At 45.8% G+C, this 20,650-nt stretch overlaps 1 protein-coding gene and 1 long non-coding RNA gene across 4 annotated transcripts in view; both read left to right on the top strand.

Annotated features, from left to right (window-relative positions):
* The window catches only part of LOC144491503 (uncharacterized), a 279,152-nt gene extending 258,761 nt beyond the window's left edge, over nt 1–20,391 (top strand). The window contains exon 2 of the long non-coding RNA XR_013497458.1: nt 18,814–20,391. This is a non-coding gene — a long non-coding RNA (uncharacterized LOC144491503). The remainder of the gene's footprint in view (nt 1–18,813) is intronic.
* The window catches only part of LOC144491502 (protein SSUH2 homolog), a 122,345-nt gene extending 101,954 nt beyond the window's left edge, over nt 1–20,391 (top strand). For all 3 annotated transcript variants that reach the window (XM_078209402.1, XM_078209403.1, XM_078209401.1), the window contains exons 7-12: nt 336–398; nt 2,898–2,980; nt 3,967–4,059; nt 13,549–13,654; nt 14,474–14,581; nt 17,911–20,391. In XM_078209402.1, coding sequence (XP_078065528.1) covers nt 336–398; nt 2,898–2,980; nt 3,967–4,059; nt 13,549–13,654; nt 14,474–14,581; nt 17,911–18,048 — 591 coding nt within the window. In that variant the 3' untranslated portion in view covers nt 18,049–20,391. The remainder of the gene's footprint in view (nt 1–335; nt 399–2,897; nt 2,981–3,966; nt 4,060–13,548; nt 13,655–14,473; nt 14,582–17,910) is intronic.
* Nucleotides 20,392–20,650: the final 259 nt, after the last annotated feature.

Below are 20,650 nucleotides of genomic sequence, written 5' to 3'. Positions count from 1 at the left end.
ACCTATAAAGTGATGAAAAGCCAGAAATTAAAAATCTTAATTTATCTAAGTGTGAAAAGAGACAATGAGCAGTATTTAATCCAGGTGACAGGGGTCTCATCCACCAGCTAGAGCATTGGCGAGTGCCATCTTTGGGGAAGGCCCACCCACTGACACTTAAGTGGCCAGCGGCAGGCCTTCCTTGGGGATGGAAATCCCGGCCACAAAAGCTGCTGGCCAGAGATTGGCAGCTGTCACTTGCCAGCGGGAGCACTGGTAGCTGCCAGCAATTTACCCACCAGAGGCCGAGGATCAGTAAGGGGACATTCATTTTATTTGACTGTGATTTCTTTCAGGGGTGCCACAGATGCATGACCACGGGTAAAGTCCCATGCAATAAGTGTCTTCAAACAGGACGGGTAAGTAAACATAGAGAAAGTATACTGAACCTTTCACAACCTCAGAGCATCCATAAGACCATAAAACATCGGAGCAGAAATAAGCTATTCAGCACATTGAATGGCGGAGCAGAAACAATGAGAGGAAATAGGACTGACTGGTTTGTTCTACAGAGAGCTGGCATGAACTTGATGGGCTAAATGGCCTCCTTCCATGCCATAAATGACTCTGACCCAGATTTTCAAAAGAGCTTAACTGGCCATGAGATCATGACTGATCTGATGTGATAATCTTCAGTTCCACTTTCCCATCTTATCCCCCTAACCTTTGATTCCCTTACTGATATTTTTTTTAATTCCAGATTTTCTTATTGAATTATAATTCCACCATCTGCTGTGGTGGGATTTGATGCCAGAGCATTGACGGAGAGTCTCCAGACTCGAAGCGTTGGCTCTATTCTCTCCACAGATGCTGTCAGACCTGCTGAGATTTTCCAGCATTTTCTGTTTTTGTCCCCAGAGCAGTACCCTGGGTCTCTGGATTGCTAGTCCAGTGACAAAGCCCTTCTCAATGACCAACCTTCTGAAGTGTTATCTGTCAGTAAATACAGCAGTCTACTTATTCCTAACAAGGGGACACAAATGTCAATGAGACAAATTGCCAGTGAAGCTCTTTTGAAAATCTGGGTCAGAGTCATTTATGGCATGGATGGAGGCCATTTGGCCCATTAAGTTCATGCCAGCTCTCTGCAGAGCAAACCAGTCATTCCTATTTCCTCCACTCCATCCCTGTAGCCCTGCAAGTTTATTTCCTTCAAGGACCTATCAAATTTCCTTTTGAAATTATTAATCATCATTCACTTCCACCACCTTCATGGGCAGCGAGTTCCAGATCATTCCTCACATTCCCTCCACATCTCTTGCTCAAACCTAAATTTGTGTCTCCCTCGTCCTTGTATCAACATCTAATGGGAGTAGTTTTTTCTTGTCTACCTTATCCAAGCCTTGTACACTTCTTTCAAATCCCCCCTCAATTTCCTTTGCTCCAAGGAGAACAACTCCTGCTTTTCCAACCTAACCTCGTAGTTAAGGTCACCTCTCATCCCTGGAACAATTCTGGTAAATCTCCACTTCCTCCTCTCAAGGACCGTCAGGGGTTGAGGTCCTCGATTGTTGTTTAATACACTCAGAGAACTCTTATTTGAATATTGCCACAGGAACCTTATTTATGTCCACCTGAAAAAGTGGGGTGGCCTCAGTTTAACATCTCATCTGAAAGATCACACCTCTGACAGTGCAAAACTTTCTAAATACTACATTGTAATGTATTGAAATCATGTGCTCAAGTTCTGTAGAGGAGTTAGAATCCACCGCCATCTCACTCAGTGACAAGCAGGACTATAGTGCTCCTTGCCATTGGCCAGGAGCACAGGTTACCAAGGTCTACATAGCAGCCCACAATTTTACCAAAATCATTAACTTAAAAAGACAAACTACATGTGTGGAATGTTGGACTAAAGTGTGTGTGGGTTTCTGCATGTGGAGTGAGGTCAGCATTGGGATTCAGGTTTAACTCTCAGAGAAACAGTCAGTAAACGCTCACTGTCAAAGTTTCTCTGTGTAGAATGGTCGAAGTGATAGAGGGGGTGAGGCATCACTTGTACTGTATCCAACAATAGTCAGCAATTTCAATGTTAATTGATTATTGAAAGCCTCAAAAAGGGCTTGATAGGCTTACTGCACCATTAAAAGGTGGGGTATCTTGTGGTTGTCCAAGGTGCTTGTCCGCTTCAGGTAACTGGCCATCTTTAATGTGGAAACTAGGATCCAATGACAGAAATAGGACCCCAGTTGTCATTTTGAGTAGGACCTGGTGATGGCAAAGAGGCCCAGCAGAGTTAAGTCTTGAAATATGTTTCTGGGATAGGAAGAGCAGGAGTGCACCTCCGAGCTCCACAAAATAACCTGGGCCACCAATCCGCTATCCATTAATGTAACTCTCCACCCTGGTGACAGAAACATCCTACATTGCTGAATCTGGCAATCTGTGTGATGCGCTATCAATTCGGCAAAAAACTACTTGTGTGCCAATACAACTGTAGGCTTTTATTCATAACAGAATCAGGAGCACATCCCAACAGATAACCAACCCGAACTGAACAAGGGGGAGGAGACAGCCACCTTTTATACTAGGTGACAAGGGGAGGAGCCGAGCCGGCAGGGGATGTGTCCAGGCATAACTGAAGTCCACCACACTGTGTTGCAGTGGCTAAATGGTGTACTGCAGCTTGCCTGGTCAATGTACACGGACCCGAGCCTTAAAGTCACAGTGGGTGGGTGAGGAGCTCATTTCCCCATTCAATGATCCCGGCAGACATCATTACGCTGAATTTGAGGGAGGGAGCAATTCTCCTCAATTTAGAGAACAGTTCCTTTTTAAACTTCGTTGTACCCATAGTTCGATGTTCTAACAAGCATGTGAACTATATAAAGTAACACTGAGCCATTTTGCAACTACAGGTGAAATGCTGGATTTGTCTTGGTAAAGGATGTCGCCTCAGTGAAGAGAGATGTAATCATTGTATGGGCAGTGGGATTGTAAGGTAAGGATGTCGGAGGTCCTAAGAAAGCAATGACCTAGCCCACAGAAGAGCTGGTTGTTACTTGTACATTAAATTTGTTTAATTGTATGGAGATAATTGACATTAACTGGGATTTCACTTGTGCCCCCTTTAAATAAAAAGAAAATGAAACTGCAAATTTTACTTCTGCAAATAGATATTTATAAAAGTGTGTAAAGATTGGCCCCAGTTCTACCTTTTGCCATTTGGCTTTATGGAGTACATAATGGCATAATGGCACAGTGGTTAGCACTGCTGCCTCACAGCGCCAGGGACCCAGGTTTGATTCTGGCATTGGGTGACTGTGTGGAGTTTGCACATTCTCCCCGTGTCTGCGTGGGTTTCCTCCGAATGTTCCGGTTTCCTCCCACAGTCCAACGAGTTGTGGGTTAGGTAGATTGGCTATGCTAAATTGTCCCTTAGTGTTCAAAGATGTGTAATGGGGATTAGCGGAGTAAATATGTGGGGTTATGGGGATAGGGCCTGGGTAAGATGCTCTGTAGAAGAGTTGGTACAGACACGATGGGCTGAATATCCCCCTTCTGCACTACAAGAATTCTATGATTCTATGATAAGCTAACTCCATGCTTATTTCTATCCAGCCAACAATTCACTCTAGTTCAGGTCAGAAATCACACTTTGGACGGTACTGTTTCCCAGTTCCGCATTGACCCTTGCTATGCCAGATGCCCTTACACTAGAGTGGCCTAAATATAATATAGTCCCTAATAAATTCATAGGAAATTCAGAACTTTGTAATGGTCTTTTCCCACAAATGGTTAAAAATTGGAACTCACTGTCACAGGAAACAGGAGGGAAAGCTAGATAATCAGATGAGAACGGCGCCGGAGTGTGGCGACGAGGGAATTTTCACAGTATTGTCATTACAGTGTTAATATAAGCCTACTTGTGACACTAATAAATACATTTAAAAATATATATATGATGAGTTTTTGATTTTCCCCCAGTTGTACAAGCTGCGCTGGACATGGCCGTCTGAAGTGCAATGTATGCGAGGGCCAAGGCCAGTTGTTTTTCTATATTCAGTTGACAGTAAAATGGTGAGTTCTGTTTTGTTTCTTAAGTAGAAGTTGAGTTGTTCGATCTGCCATTTATGCTAGCTATGCTGCATATCGTATCAAAATTTCAAACATTTAAGCCAAACAAAAGGTGACAAGATTTGACCCAAAGACAATTAATTTCAATGTTTAGATATTCATTTTGGCTCTTCCACCCAAACCCCAAGATCTCAGAAAGCTTATCTGGTGAGAAGCATGTAAGCTTAAGATGTTGCTCGCAGCAAAACTGCTGACGACAGTGTCCTTTTGTTTAGGGAGAATAACATTGAACAGGGCTCATTTTCCTTATTGCTCTCCAGCACCCTCTGCTGGAAATGTATATGTTTGGATATTGGGTGAGGACAGGATCAAGCTCCACTCTCTATCTGCAATTTGTCTAGACTGGTGGCTGCTTGTAAGTCAATCGCTCTTTAACATAGCAAAAGCAAACTGCAGGACATGAGTGACTTTGAACCATGAGATTCTTTTTCTTAAGGTTGCTCAATTGTGATATTTTGTGGTTTCATTATTTTGACATTTCAGCCAATCAGATGAAAGTGCAAATCAGGTGAAAGTGTAACGTACACATTCCTTGTCTGGCTTCTCTTCCTGTTCCCAGGCTGTGGTAAACCACTATTAAGCTTATTACCTGTGTGTGTGTGTGTGACATGCCTGGACATGCCCCTGCCGGCCCTGCCTGAGACTCCTCCCCCCCTGCTCCAGGTATAAAGGTGACTGCTCCCCACCCCCTGCCTCAGTCTCTGGACCAGTTCATCGGCATGGGTGTGCTCCAAGTCTTTTGCGAATAAAAGCCTATTTGTTCTTGCATACAAACTAGTCTTTGCTTGATTGATAGTGTGTCAATTTTATTCGCAAAAGTTTTGGGATGGAGCGGATACTAAAACCCGATAGACTTGAATTGGATCCTCAAGCTGTAGGAGCCTCTAACAGCTTCGATCACTGGCTACGATGTTTTGAAACTTTCCTCTCCGCCTCCGCCTCCGTCGTCCGGACCGAAACCGACAAGCTACACGTGCTCCACGCCCGGGTAAGCGATCAAGTATTCTCGATGATTAGAAGCGCTGAAACTTACAAGGATGTGATTGAACTTTTAAAAAGGCCAGTACAACAAACAGTCTAATGTAATCTACGGCAGACATCTTCTGGCTACTCGCAGACAACAGCCAGGAGAATCGGGCGATCAATTCCTGCGTGCGTTGCGAGCACTTGGCAGGGCCTGCAACTGCAAGACCGTAACAGCTGCCCAAAACACTGAGGACTTAATCAGAGATGCCTATGTCACGGGTATCATGTCAAACTATATGCGACAACGACTGCTGGAACAGGGTGGGCTGGACCTACAAAAGACTGTGGCGATTGCCGACTCGTTGGAGGTGGCCTTCCGTAATCTCGAGGCCTACACCCCCGACCACGGGGGCGCATCGTGGACGCCGCAGTCGCCGCCACCTCTGTACTCGGGAGGGCCGCAGGCCTACGTCACGCCACGTCCTACCAATGACCCGACCGCTGCGGCAGTCTCCGGAGGCCCGAAGTGCTACTTCTGCGACCTGGGGAAGCACCCCCGACAACGCTGCCCGGTGAAGGATGCGATCTGCTCCGGGTGTGGAAAGAAGGGCCACTGCGTGAAGGTATGCAGGGCGAAATTGATTTCCAAGCCCAGTAGCGCCGCGTGCGACCCGCGGGGGCCGCTATCTTGGGCGCCGGGAGCCGTGTGTGAGCCGTGCGGGCCGCCATCTTGGATGGCTTCAGCCGCCTGTGAGTCGTGCGGGCCGCCATCTTGGACGCCTTCAGCCGTGTGTGAGCCGTGCGGGCCGCCATCTTGGATGCCGTCAGCCGCGTCGCAAAATCCAATGGTGGCTTCGGTTACGCTGGACCAATCCAGGTCTCACCCACTCGCCAGGTCCATGGTGGACATCGAGGTAAACAGGAACAGCACTACAAACTGTTTATTTGACTGTGGGAGTACGGAGAGCTTTATTCACCCTAACACAGTGAGTCGCTACGCCCTTTCAGTACTGCCAGTGAAGCAAATGATCTCCATGGCTTCAAAGTCCCACTTGGTGGATGCCCTCGGGTACTGCATGGCGATCCTGACTGTACGGGGCACAGTGTACAAAAATTTCAGGCTCCTCGTGCTGCCACAACTCTGCACTGCCGTACTCCTGGGGCTAGATTTCCTGTGTCACCTTAAGAGCGTCACCATGGAGTATAATGGGCCTTTCCCCCCGCTCTCTGTTTGCAATCACCAGTTCTTAGATCGCCCACCGCGCACCACCTGCAGTCTCTCGACCCTTAAAGTCACCCCTCCCTCACTGTTTGAAAATCTCACCCCCGACTGCAAGCCCATCACCACGAAGAGCAGACGGTACAGTGCTGGAGACAGGGTTTTTATCAGGTCCGAAGTACAATGGCTCCTAGGGGAGGGGATCATTGAGGCCAGTACCAGCCCCTAGAGAGCCCAAGTAGTAGTTGTTAAGACTGGGGAGAAACATCGCATGGTCATTGACTACAGTCAGACCATTAACCGCTACACACAGCTGGGTATGTACCCACTTCCCCGCATATCTGACATGGTTAATCAGATTGCGCAATATCAGGTGTTCTCCAGCATAGACTTAAAATCTGCATACCACCAGCTCCCTATCCGCCCGGAGGACCGCCAATATACTGCCTTCGAGGCGGATGGCCGCCTCTATCACTTCCTTAGGGTCCTCTTCGGCGTCACCAACGGGGTCTCGGTTTTCTAGCGTGAGATGGACCGAATGGTAGACCAGAACGGGCTGCGGGCCACCTTCCCGTACCTGGATAACGTCACCATCTGCGGCCATAATCAGCAGGACCATGACGCCAACCTCCACAAATTCTTCCACACCGCCGCACTCCTAAATCTGACCTATAATAAGGAGAAGTGCGTATTCCGCACACGCCGCCTCGCCATCCTTGGTTGTATTGTGGAAAACGGGGTCATCGGTCCCGATCCCGACCGCATGCATCCCCTCCTGGAACTTCCCCTCCCCACCAGCCTCAAAGCACTGAGGAGATGCCTGGGCTTCTTCTCGTATTACGCCCAGTGGGTCCCCAAATATGCGGATAAAGCCCGTCCGCTCATCAAATCCACCTCTTTTCCCCTGATGGCAGAGGCCTGCCTGGCCTTCGACCGCATCAAAGCAGACATCGCGAAGGCCACGATGCACGCTGTAGACGAATCCATCCCGTTCCAGGTGGAGAGCGATGCGTCTGACTTCGCCCTAACCGCCACCCTTAACTAGGCGGGCAGACCCGTGGCCTTCTTCTCACGAACCCTCCAAGGCCCTGAAATTCAACACTCCTCTGTCGAAAAGGAGACCCAACCCATAGTGGAAGCTGTACGGCACTGGCGCCACTACTTAGCTGGTAAACGATTCACCCTACTCACGGACCAACGGTCAGTTGCATTCATGTTTAACAACACGCAGCGGGGCAAGATCAAAAATGATAAAATATTGAGGTGGAGAATCGAGCTTTCCACCTACAAATATGACATCTTATACCGGCCCGGGAAGCTCAATGAGCCCCCAGACGCCCTGTCCCGGGGAATATGTGCCAGCGCACAAACAGACCAATTGCAGACTCTCCACAACGACCTCTGCCACCCCGGGGGTCACCAGGTTTTTTCACTTCATTAAAGCCCGTAACCTGCCCTACTCCATTGAGGAAGTCAGGTCTATAACCAGACACTGCCAGGTCTACGCAGAGTGCAAGCCGCACTTCTATTGGCCAGACAGAGCACACCTCATAAAGGCCATCCACCCTTTCGAACGCCTAAGCATCGACTTCAAAGGTCCCCTCCCCTCTTCTGACTGCAACATATACTTCCTCCACGTCATTGACAAATATTCACGTTTCCCCTTCGCTATTCCCTGCCCGGATATGACCTCGGCCACGGTCGTCAGGGCCCTGCACAGCCTCTTCACCCTGTTTGGTTTCCCTAGCTATATCCATAGCGACCGGGGATCCTCCTTTATGAGTGATGAGCTGCGACAGTACCTGCTCTCCAAAGGCATAGCCTCGAATAGGACCACCAGCTACAACCCCAGGGGGAACGGACAGGTAGAGAGGGAGAACGCGACAGTCTGGAAGGCCATTTTACTAGCTCTGAGGTCTAAACATCTTCCAGTCACCCGCTGGCAAGAGGTTCTCCCTGATGCACTACACTCGATTAGATCACTCCTTTGCACAGCTACCAATGCTACCCCTCATGAAAGAATGTTTGTTTTACCCAGAAAGTCCTCCTCGGGGACCTCATTACCGTCATGGCTGACGTCCCCAGGCCCTGTCCTGCTCTGGAAGCACGTGAGGACCCATAAGTCGGACCCCCTGGTCGAAAGGGTCCAGCTCCTCCACGCCAACCCCCAATACACCTATGTGGCGTACCCCGACGGGCGGGAGGACACGGTCTCCATTCGAGACCTGGCACCCGCAGGTGCCCCAGGGACCACGACGACCCACAACCCCACACCCCCAACCCCCGTATACAGCATGCCTGAGCCCCAGGAGCCGCCACCACGCACCCGACAATCGGATTGGACTACAGACGACTCAAGCGACTACGGCCTGGCGCCTGAACCAATACCGCAGCCACCGGAACCGACACCACAACCGGCACTATGGTGGTCGCTACGGCAGATCAAGCCTCCACAGAGACTGAATTTGTAAATTTGTAATTCTGTAAATATCGTTCCACCCACCTCACCCCCGCTGGACTTTTTTTTAAAAGCAGGGGGTGAATGTGGTAAACCACTGTTAAGCTTATTGCCTGTGTGTGTGTGAGACATGCCTGGACATGCCCCTGCCGGCCCTGCCTGAGACTCCTCCCCCCCCTGGTGCAGGTATAAAGGTGACTGCTCCCCACCCCCCTGCCTCAGTCCCTGGCATGGGTATGCTCCGAGTCTTTTGCGAATAAAAGCCAGTTTGTTCTAGCATACAAACTAGTCTTTGCTTGATTGATAGTGCATCACAGGCCATCAACTCAATCTCTCTCCCAAGCAACTATCTGAGACTGAACCAGAATGGTTGCATTCCTGTTGTTATATCTGATCCCATGACTGCATACCTGTGACACCACTAAGATTACCTACTCCGCCCTGCCTCAGCTCATCTGCTTAAATCCTTATCCATGCTTTTGCTGCCGTGATACTTACCTATTCCAAAGCACTCCTGGCCAATCTCCTTGTTACTACCCTCTGTAAATTTGAGGTCACCCACAGACCTAGTGCCTGGGCCTTATTCATGCCAAGTCCCATTTGCCCATTAACCTAGTACTCATTGTTAACTGGCTCCCAGTTAAGCAAAGCGTCCATTTTATAATTATCATCCTTATTTTCAAATTTCTCCATTGGGTGACCTCCCTATCTCTAATCTCTTCCAGCTTCACAACCTTCCAAGATATCTGCACTCCTCTAATTCTGGCCTCTTGATCATCCCCAATTTCAATAGCTCCATGATTGATGGCTGTGTCTTCACTTGCCTTGGCCCTAGGTTCTGGAATTCCTTGGCGGGTCGGATCAAGGAAAACCCCAAGGCTTTTTACTCTTATGTGAGGAATAAAAGAATGACCAGGGTGAGGTTAGGGCCGGTCAAGGACAGTGGTGGGAACTTGTGTATGGAATCAGTAGAGATAGGCGAGGTGATGAATGAATACTTTTCTTCAGTGTTCACCAAGGAGAGGGGCCATGTTTTTCAGGAAGAGAAGGTGTTACAGGCTAATAGGCTGGAGGAAATAGATGTTCGGAGGGAGGATGTATTGGCAGTTTTGAATAAACTGAAGGTCGATAAGTCCCCTGGGCCTGATGAAATGTATCCTAGGATTCTTTGGGAGGCGAGGGATGAGATTGCAGAGCCTTTGGCTTTGATCTTTGGGTCCTCGCTGTCCACGGGGATGGTGCCAGAGGACTGGAGAGTGGCAAATGTTGTTCCTCTGTTTAAGAAAGGGAATAGAAATGACCCTGGTAATTATAGACCGGTTAGTCTGACTTCGGTGGTTGGTAAATTGATGGAAAAGGTCCTTAGGGATGGGATTTACGACCATTTAGAAAGATGCGGATTAATCTGGGATAGTCAGCACGGATTTGTGAAGGGCAAATCGTGCCTCACAAATTTGATAGAATTTTTTGAGGAGGTAACTAGGTGTGTTGATGAAGGTAGGGCGGTTGATGTCATATACATGGATTTTAGTAAGGCGTTTGATAAGGTCCCCCATGGTCGGCTTATGATGAAAGTAAGGAGGTGTGGGATAGAGGGAAAGTTGGCCGATTGGATAGGTAACTGGCTGTCTGATCGAAGACAGAGGGTGGTGGTGGATGGAAAATTTTCGGACTGGAGGCAGGTTGCTAGCGGAGTGCCACAGGGATCGGTGCTTGGTCCTCTGCTCTTTGTGATTTTTATTAATGACTTAGAGGAGGGGGCTGAAGGGTGGATCAGTAAATTTGCTGATGACACCAAGATTGGTGGAGTAGTGGATGAGGTGGAGGGCTGTTGTAGGCTGCAAAGAGACATAGATAGGATGCAAAGCTGGGCTGAAAAATGGCAAATGGAGTTTAACCCTGATAAATGTGAGGTGATTCATTTTGGTAGGACTAATTTAAATGTGGATTACAGGGTTAAAGGTAGGGTTCTGAAGACTGTGGAGGAACAGAGAGATCTTGGGGTCCATATCCACAGATCTCTAAAGGTTGCCACTCAAGTGGATAGAGCTGTGAAGAAGGCATATAGTGTGTTAGCTTTTATTAACAGGGGGTTGGAGTTTAAGAGCCGTGGGGTTATGCTGCAACTGTACAGGACCTTGGTGAGACCGCATTTGGAATATTGCGTGCAGTTCTGGTCACCTCACTATAAGAAGGATGTGGAAGCGCTGGAAAGAGTGCAGAGGAGATTTACCAGGATGCTGCCTGGTTTGGAGTGTCGGTCTTATGAGGAAAGATTGAGGGAGCTGGGGCTGTTCTCTCTGGAGCGGAGGAGATTGAGGGGAGACTTAATAGAGGTTTATAAAATGATGAAGGGGATAGATCGAGTGAACGTTCAAAGACTATTTCCTCGGGTGGATGGAGCTATTACGAGGGGGCATAACTATAGGGTTCATGGTGGGAGATATAGGAAGGATATCAGAGGTAGGTTCTTCACGCAGAGAGTGGTTGGGGTGTGGAATGGACTGCCTGCAGTGATAGTGGAGTCAGACACTTTAGGAACATTTAAGCGGTTATTGGATAGGCACATGGAGCACACCAGGATGGTAGGGAGTGGGATAGCTTGATCTTGGTTTCAGATGAAGGTCGGCACAACATCGTGGGCCGAAGGGCCTGTTCTGTGCTGTACTGTTCTATGTTCTATGTTCTAATTCCCTCCCTAAACCTCTCTGCCTCTTTTTCTTCCCTTAAGATGTCCCTTCAAACCTGACTTTTTGACCAAGCCTTTGGTTATCTGACCTAATTGACACAGTGTCAAATGTTGCTTTGTAATGCTCCTGTGAAGTGCCTTGGGATGTTTTATTGTGTTAAAGGTAACATATAAATACAGGTTGTTGTTATTGTAAAGTCACTTTTCAAAGTGATGCATTAAGGTATGACAGGCTTCTAGACTCTTTAGAGGTTGCAATGCAAGACTCTGCTTCCGAGGTGAAACCGCTCGAGCTCCAGGGCCTGATGGCATCTATCCTCGACTGCTCAGGGAGACGAGAGATGAAATTGCTGGGCCTCTGACGGAAATCTTTGTCGCTTCTTTGGACACGGGTGAGGTCCCTGAGGATTGGAGGATAGCGAATGTGGTCCCGTTGTTTAAGAAGGGTAGCAGGGATAACCCGGGAAATTATAGGCCGGTGAGTTTGACGTCCGTGGTAGGGAAGTTGTTGGAGAGGATTCTTAGAGACAGGATGTATGTGCATTTAGAATGGAACAATCTCATTAGTGACAGACAGCATGGTTTTGTAAGAGGGAGGTCGTGCCTTACAAATTTGGTGGAGTTTTTTGAGGAAGTGACAAAAACGGTTGATGAAGGAAGGGCCGTGGATGTCGTCTATATGGATTTCAGTAAGGCATTTGACAAAGTCCCACATGGCAGGTTGGTTAAGAAGGTTAAGGCTCATGGGATACAAGGAGAAGTGGCTAGATGGGTGGAGAACTGGCTTGGCCATAGGAGACAGAGGGTACCGGTCGAAGGGTCTTTTTCCGGCTGGAGGTCTGTGACCAGTGGTGTTCCGCAGGGCTCTGTACTGGGGCCTCTGCTATTTGTGATATATATAAATGATTTGGAAGAAGGTGTAACTGGTGTAATCAGCAAGTTTGCGGATGACACGAAGATGGCTGGACTTGCGGATAGCGAAGAGCATTGTCGGGCAATACAGCAGGATATAGATAGGCTGGAAAATTGGGCGGAGAGGTGGCAGATGGAGTTTAATCCGGATAAATGCGAAGTGATGCATTTTGGAAGAAATAATGTCGGGAGGAGTATACAATAAATGGCAGAGTCATCAGGAGTATAGAAACACAGAGGGACCTAGGTGTGCAAGTCCACAAATCCTTGAAGGTGGCAACACAGGTGGAGAAGGTGGTGAAGAAGGCATATGGTATGCTTGCCTTTATAGGACGGGGTATAGAGTATAAAAGCTGGAGTCTGATGATGCAGCTGTATAGAACGCTGGTTAGGCCACAATTGGTGTACTGCGCCAGTTCTGGTCGCCGCACTACCAGAAGGACGTGGAGGCGTTAGAGAGAGTGCAGAGAAGGTTTACCAGGATGTTGCCTGGTATGGAGGGTCTTAGCTATGAGGAGAGATTGGGTAAACTGGGGTTGTTCTCCCTGGAAAGACGGAGAATGAGGGGAGATCTAATAGAGGTGTACAAGATTATGAAGGGGATAGATAGGATGAACAGTGGGAAGCTTTTTCCCAGGTCAGAGGTGACGATCACGAGGGGTCACGGGCTCAAGGTGAGAGGGGCAAAGTATAACTCAGATGTTTTTTACACAGAGGGTGGTGGGGGCCTGGAATGCGCTGCCAAGTAGGGTGGTGGAGGCATGCACGCTGACATCGTTTAAGACTTACCTGGATAGTCACATGAGCAGCCTGGGAATGGAGGGATACAAATGATTGGTCTAGTTGGACCAAGGAGCGGCACAGGCTTGGAGGGCCGAAGGGCCTGTTTCCTGTGCTGTACTGTTCTTTGTTCTTTGTTCTTTGACAGGGTGGAGTAAGAGAAATGTCTGTAACATGATTGAATCTGCAACCTATGTGCCCAACTATCAGTGCTCCACACCAGGAATAGGGCTCTGTAAAATGTACTTCAATACATAGATAGATATTTAATTAGAACAAAACTCTACATAGTTTTACTGGGGTACCGACTGAAATGTATTTCAGGCTTTGAAAGTGGAAATTTAAAAACAAGCTGCATTTCTAATGAACTGTTGGAAGAATTGCCCTTATCCTCTGCTTCTTAAACAGGGAAAATAACACATTTGAACAGATTATTGCACAGCAATGTGAATTTCCTACAAAGCTCCTTAGCAAGGTCAACGGGCAAAATCTCTTCAGTGATCAACAGGTTCAGGTAAGGGACGAGGTCGACATGAGGCTGAAAGACTTGATCTGGGGTGGTTTCTTCTGCTTTTACCTGATATCAATGACCTTAAAATGGGGTCAGAAGCCATTCTGCCTCTTTAACACTGACAATGCAGCCAGGTCCATTTTGAAAGGGACCCTATGATCAGCTGTCCAAAGTGCCCACTTGCTCCAAGCAACAGTCCCATATTCATTTGAAAATCAGGATCTTATTGCCATAAATAGGACTCTTACTGCCATTTTCAGTCAGAGTGGATCCAAACCTGCGTCATGTACATTCTGACCAGTTCCACAGACGATGGAGTCCAAGATGGTCACCAGAGGGGAGTGTCACATTATTGTTCTGGGTTCTGGAGGAACGGGAATGCTTCATCAGAGTTCACAAAAATAACTTGAGCCGTTGTCATCCTGGGATGCCCATTCTCCAGGATGCAATTTACCTTTGCTGTTTGGCACCCTACAGCACACATGCCAAACTTAACAGAGAGCAGGACCTCAACATCACAGGGATCACTTTGCTGCAGGAATGGGTGGTTAATTGCATGATTGCCCAAAAATCTAAATCGAACCCCAACCCTCCACCCAATCTACAAAGCCCAATGGCTTATTTTCTCATGGGGTAACTAGTCCCTTAATGTAACTAAGAAATCACCTTGAGAAGTCATTTTGCCAAACTCTAAGGTACTGCATAATTTGTAAAGTCTTTCATATTCCTCTAACTATTTTGCCTGTTCCTTCATTTGTTACTGAATATTTACATTTTAGCTCATGTCATATCCTTATGTCACATTTCCTTCTTGCTTCCCAGGTGTATCCTATAATTAACTTCCCAGATTCTAAGATTCAGCAGGTATCTCAACAGGGGATCCAGGAACATTGGACTCAGTTTGGCAAAACCTCACGTATAATTCAACAGGTGAGGAGAAAAACAAAGTACTCTCAATGTTGGAAACAGAAAATGCTGGAAATACTCAGTAGATCTGGCAGCATCAGGAGGGAGAAACTGAGTTAATGGGGTGGAATCTTGTTGAGGTGTCAGGAGTCTTGCCTGCCAGCTGGAGAGCCAGTGAGAGACCCATGCTGCCTCTTTACAGGTAGGCCCAACAGAGCACAAGCCAATCAGGCAGTGGCAAGCCCACTTGGGCCTTGTCCTGGAATCAAGACCCTGAGGGTGGATGTCTCACCTATGGAGAGCTGCCAGCCAATCAGAGATTGGCAGCCTCTTGTGCGCAGCAGCACCAAAAGGGAGGCTGTGACTGCAGCTGGAACGACTGGCCCCAGAGTCCAAGGATGGTAGAGCGCCCCAGGGCACATGTAAGTAATAGTGTGGATAGGAGAGGCGGCACGGTGGCACAGTGCATGGGCGGCACGGTAGCACAGTGGTTAGCACTGCTGCTTCACAGCTCCAGGGACCTGGGTTCAATTCCCAGCTTGGGTCACTGTCTGTGTGGAGTTTGCACCTTCTCCTCGTGTCTGCATGGGTTTCCTCCGGGTGTTCCGGTTTCCTCCCATAGTCCAAAGGTGTGCGGGTTAGGTTGATTGGCCACGCTAAAATTGCCCCTTAGTGTCCTGAGATGCATAGATTAGAGGGATTAGTGGGTAAAATATGTAGGGATATGGGGGTAAGGCTTGGGTGGGATTGTGGTCGGTGCAGACTCGATGGGCCAAATGGCCTCTTTCTGCACTGTAGGGTTTCTATGATTCTATGAGAGTGGGTGGTGGGTATTGACAGGGTGGGTGGAGACTGTGGGGAGCAGGGTTCAGCAGCAAGGATAGTAGGATGGCTCTCAATGGGCCATCCCTTCCCCCCACCCACCACTTCCAGATTTCCAGACCCCCTTGATCAGGCACTAACAAGTTTGCAGTGTCTTTGACCAAGGTATCACCCCCTCGCCTCCCCTGACCCCAGTTGCAGGTGACAGGTAGCCTGCAAAGGTTTACCTGTTGTGCACGCCACACAGCACAAGCCCACCTGCAGCTAAGTTAATAGCAGCAGTGGTAGAATAAGGCCCTTAAATGTCCTTAATGTCCTTAACTACTTGAGAGACTCAATTGGTGTTATGATGGGAAGGTTGATTTTGGGGTTTCCCACCTAGAACTTGAACAGGTGGAGATGGGAAAGTGGTAGGGTTCAGGTTTGCTAACATCCTGCCTAATTACATGCCCTTCCTGCCTCCATACTCAGGGCCAGCGAGAGAAAAAGATTCTGTCCAATGTCCTTTTGTCAGAACGGAACATTTTTTCAGGGTAAAGGAAAAGGAAGACAGAGCAACCTAACAGCTGTTTTTACACTGCAGCCTGAGCCTCAGGAAAGCAGGCTAGTTGTTTTTAGCTGTGGATAGCCTATGAAGCTGCTCTCCAACATGCACGTCCAATGAGTGGCCAAAAAAGGTTATGTGGTGGCCAATGGTCCATCTAAGCTGCAGAAAAGCACAGCCTTGCTGCATTTGGGAAACGTGCTGTGCAGGTAACTAACAGGCCATTGTACAAGCAACATTCCCTTGAAGATGCGCAGCCATGCATCAACTTGAAAAGCACCATGCAGTGCAACAATAAAATATAAAAGCAGATTACTGCAGATGCTGAAATCTGAAACAAAAATAGAAAATTCTGGAAAATCTCAACAGGTCTGACAGCCAATGTTTATAGCCTGGATGATTCTTCGTCAGATGCAATACAATAAGTTTGCAGTGCAGTGAGGGAATATCAATGGAGACAACAATCTGTCAGCACAGTATCACTAGAGAAAGATCATCCATGTATATATGTGATGTTGTTACTAAAAGGCATACATACTGACAATCTTCAGCAAAATTTAACCCATTTATTTGGAAATAATGAATTAACTGTCTCACATATAGGGTTGACAACTGAACTTTTGTCAATAGTCGAAGCTCCATGCAACATTGTATAGATATGTGTTTCTGAAAGCTGGTCTATTGAGTCTTCTCAGAGAACCAGTAATTAAATTATTTAAGTTAATTAATTATGAAACAACTAGTTTTATAAACATAATGCAGAAGCAGATTGTATTCAGGTTGCATTGTAAGATATTGGTTCTGATATTGGTGCAGAGAGCCCAGTAGTGAGCATAGAACAATTCAGCAAGCCCCTGGAGGTTCAGTGTCTGTTGATCTTGATGGCAATTGTTGGGGATTTCACTAATCCGTATTTATCTTTTGCTTCGTTGAAGGCACTACGTCTCAAGGAACTTCATAATGGCCAATTTCCATGTGTGGGAAGGATTTTTGTAATGCCCCTATGATTCTTCTGCTTGCAGCAGGGTGATGGGGATCATTCTGTAATTTCTAGAAGTTGGAGAGTTGATGACCTTTCATTATTTTGATCCCTCTCAGGTTAATTCCTACGAAAGTTGGAAACTTTTTCTCTGTTTTGTTTAGAAGCAGGCAAATGGGACAATTGCGATTCGAACATATTACTTGAAAACTGACTGAGGGAAACGGCTGACCACTTGACTATCATATTCTCACAGTTTCCATATATACACTGTTCCAGCAATAATCACTGGAATGTGTTCTAGAAAAGGAATCCCACCTGACATTAGATTCGATTTTGAACTTTCTTCTACATCTTAAACCTCCCTTTGTTTTCTTTTTTTAATATTCCATAATGAATTACTTCGATTGAGAACACTCTTTCCCTTCTCACACCAGGCTATCTGTTGTTTGTTCTTGAAGTTGCTAATTTTTGTTGCAGTTTCTTTTGCTCCAACATTCTCCTTCCTTTCAGTTCTGATGAAGGGTCTATGACTCAAAACATTGACCCCGTTTCTCTCCTGATAGATGCTGGCAGACCTGCTGGGTTTTTCCAGCATCCTCTGTTCTTGTTTCAGATTCCATCTGTGCAGTATTTTGCTCATATTACCATGACTCTCACCATTTGTTCAGATTAAGTCTGGCCTTTATCCCAATTAACTGATTATTCCTCATGTATTTATCTCCAGAGAATTGTAGAGTGGTTATAAGACAGAAATAAGCCATTCGGTCTATTGTGGCCTTGCTGGCTCTCTGCAAGAGCAATTCAGCTAGGCCTACTCCCCACCTTTTGCCCATAACTACGGTAACCTTTCCCTTCAGCTAATTATTCCCTTTTGTGTGCCTCCACTACATTGGCAGGCACTGCATTCCAGAACCTCTAACCATTCACTGCACAAATAATGTCCGCTTCGTCATATATTCCCATCTCACTGCAACTCTAACAGATTTGTTTTCCTCCCTTTGACAGCGCCATACCATTGAACTCATCCCTGTCACCGAAGTGCACTTCCATTGGAAAAGAAAAGATCACAGCTACTTTGTGTATGGCATTGAAAATAAGGTTCATGCTCCAGAATATCCTGGCAAGAATTGTACAATTATGTAAAGTGATTTACATACCAATTTATTTTTTCCTTTACTGCATAACTTTTTAATTACACATATCAATAGGATGATTAATAAATGAATTGAGATATACAAATACAAATAATAATAAACAGCTCGATATACTAAAGAAATTCTTGCTGCAGGAATGAGACAAACCCAAATGGAGGGGGGAGGGGGGGGGGGAGAGGTGCTTAATTTTACCCAAATGGATAATCCAGATAAAAATGTTACACCCCAATCAAATTCTATGTAATTTTCTATAATAGGACAATCTTTGCAGAATTATACTCATGTGTGCCCCATCATTCCATATTTTTAATTCTGTATATTGTAACAACATTGAAAGAGATGGATTCAATATCACTCCCAAGTCCATTTCAATGTCCATGTGCTAAGTCTATTTCTTTCAGCATGTGTTGCCATTATTCACATCACTTGGAATGTTTTTCAAGTTACTAACTATAGATATTAATTTTAATTTGCTATTTGTCTGCCTAATTGTGTAACTGATCGAAATTAATCCACAAATATTTAACTGCATCCTCTGGCTCTGCATTCTACTCTTAGAATATGATTACACTTTATCTGATGAGATACAGATAAGAAGTTAGTTTAAATCCTTTACAAGGACAGGTTTTAATCCAGTAGAGTTAAGGAAGAAAGTCACATGGGGGAAGGCTGAGTTAAGAAATTATAAATTGGTAAGAGGGAAGACATTTGGTTCTTTCATCAATAGGTTCCTTTGGTTCTTCCTTCATTGTAGAATTTCAAGATCCAGAAAATCCTTCAGAACTACATCATCAGATCCAATTAATAGCATTCCAGGAAGAATAGAGAAGGTAAAGAGAGGAGGAACTTGCAGGAAGGGGAAGAAAATTTCTGGTGGTAATCTGAGAGAAAGATTTGTAACAGGGGACTTAAATCACTGCCAAAACTTCCAAAATCTATTGCCCGATATATGCCACTGTATTAAGAAAATTCAAGTAAAAGGTACATTCCATTACTTCTTTGGCTACAGTTAAAAATTCCTAACTTTTCTTCACCATTCTTTTTAAGTAGCTTGTGATAAAAAGCTTGCAACATAACACAAACTTATTGTGACTATAAAGCGTTGATTTTCTCTATTTTATTCTTTTTCATTTTGTATCAAATTAAATTAATTGTTCGTGTCTAGTATTTCTGGCACTATATAAACTGAGCACGTCCATTGCTTCTAAAGAGCGTGCATCATGTGACAAGAAATAATACATTTGAGATTATATTATATGTTATTCTATTTTAACTGCATTGTGACAGAAAACATAGGACATTCACTTTTTCTCCATGGGAAGTGACACGTCACTCACCTGAGCCTGACTGGAACTCATTTTCCTTTGGTAATTGAAAGTGAATAGTTGTCAGGAGTATGAAGTGGATTTTTCTTGCTCTCTTAATTGGGCAAACCTTTTCACTAATAATAGTACACATTTTTGTGCATGATCATATTTCTTCATCAGTCAAGGTGCGCATCTGGATGGGTGCAGGGGGAATATTAATTGTGAGGCTTGAAAAGTGCTTGTAGTTGAAATTTAATGACAATTAAAGGGGACTACTGAATGTAAGGGAGGGACACAAAATGTCAAAAGCCTTTTGCTCAAAAAAGCTCAAGCCATTTTCAAACCTCTGCCAAAGCTGTAGGAGAGAGAGAGAGAGTTAAAAAGTGTCAAGCAAATGTGTACAGGTAAATGTCTCAAATACAGAGAAGCCCACCATTGAGCTGCCTGTTTGGTTGTTGCCACTTTGAATAGTTCTTACTTAGAATAGAAATGGTAGCAGAGGAGGGCATTGTCCATCCCACCTATGCCAGTTCTAGCTCATCAAAGAATAGGTGAAAGGTAAAGTCACCATAGATCCAGATGTCCATAAGTTGACTGGTGGTGATTTAACCTGAGGATCGCCACACCTCAGGTGAGGGGCAAGGTTGAGAAGGCCAGCCTTCATGAATAACCTCAGCCGGTACAGGAATTGAACCCCTGCTATTGGCATCGCTCTGCAACGCAAACCAGCCATCCAGCCAACTGAGCTAACTAACTCTTCCTGAGAACACTCCACCTTACAAGGTGCTATTTATAGTGTGACAGTGCATCAACCCATCACCTTCTTTATGCATGCATGCTGATCTCCCAAAGTCAAAAGGACAAAGGTAGTACTTAACCAATCAGAATGCTGTCCTTTCCACGCAGGTGATAAAAAATAATGAATAGGCTTGTAATAGCTGTTGGGAGATAACATAATCACTGAAGGAGATGTACCTTGTTCTTTGTGCAATGCAATTAATAATAAAGCAAAAGCTTAAACTACACAGCTCACTTGTTTTTCTTCCAAAGACATAGGCCCTGCTGTTGGTTGCGCTTCTGTTTAAGTACTAGTGAGCACATTTAAAATTGATAATTAAGATTTGCCCACTTGGATTCACTCTCTTGAATTCAGAATTGATGATGCTTAGCCTAATACATTTGGTTTCATTCCCAAAGGATATTTGTTTATATTTCAAGAAAGGCCTTTATTCAGCTAAAAAGATGTTCAGTAACAAATGCAATTGGAAAGTACAGCAGCTTATG

Source organism: Mustelus asterias, chromosome 3 (genome assembly GCF_964213995.1).
Source record: "Mustelus asterias chromosome 3, sMusAst1.hap1.1, whole genome shotgun sequence".
Classification (NCBI taxonomy): Eukaryota; Metazoa; Chordata; class Chondrichthyes; order Carcharhiniformes; family Triakidae; genus Mustelus; species Mustelus asterias.
The sequence above is the reverse complement of the archived record's forward strand: the minus strand, read 5'-3'. Positions and strand labels throughout refer to the sequence as shown.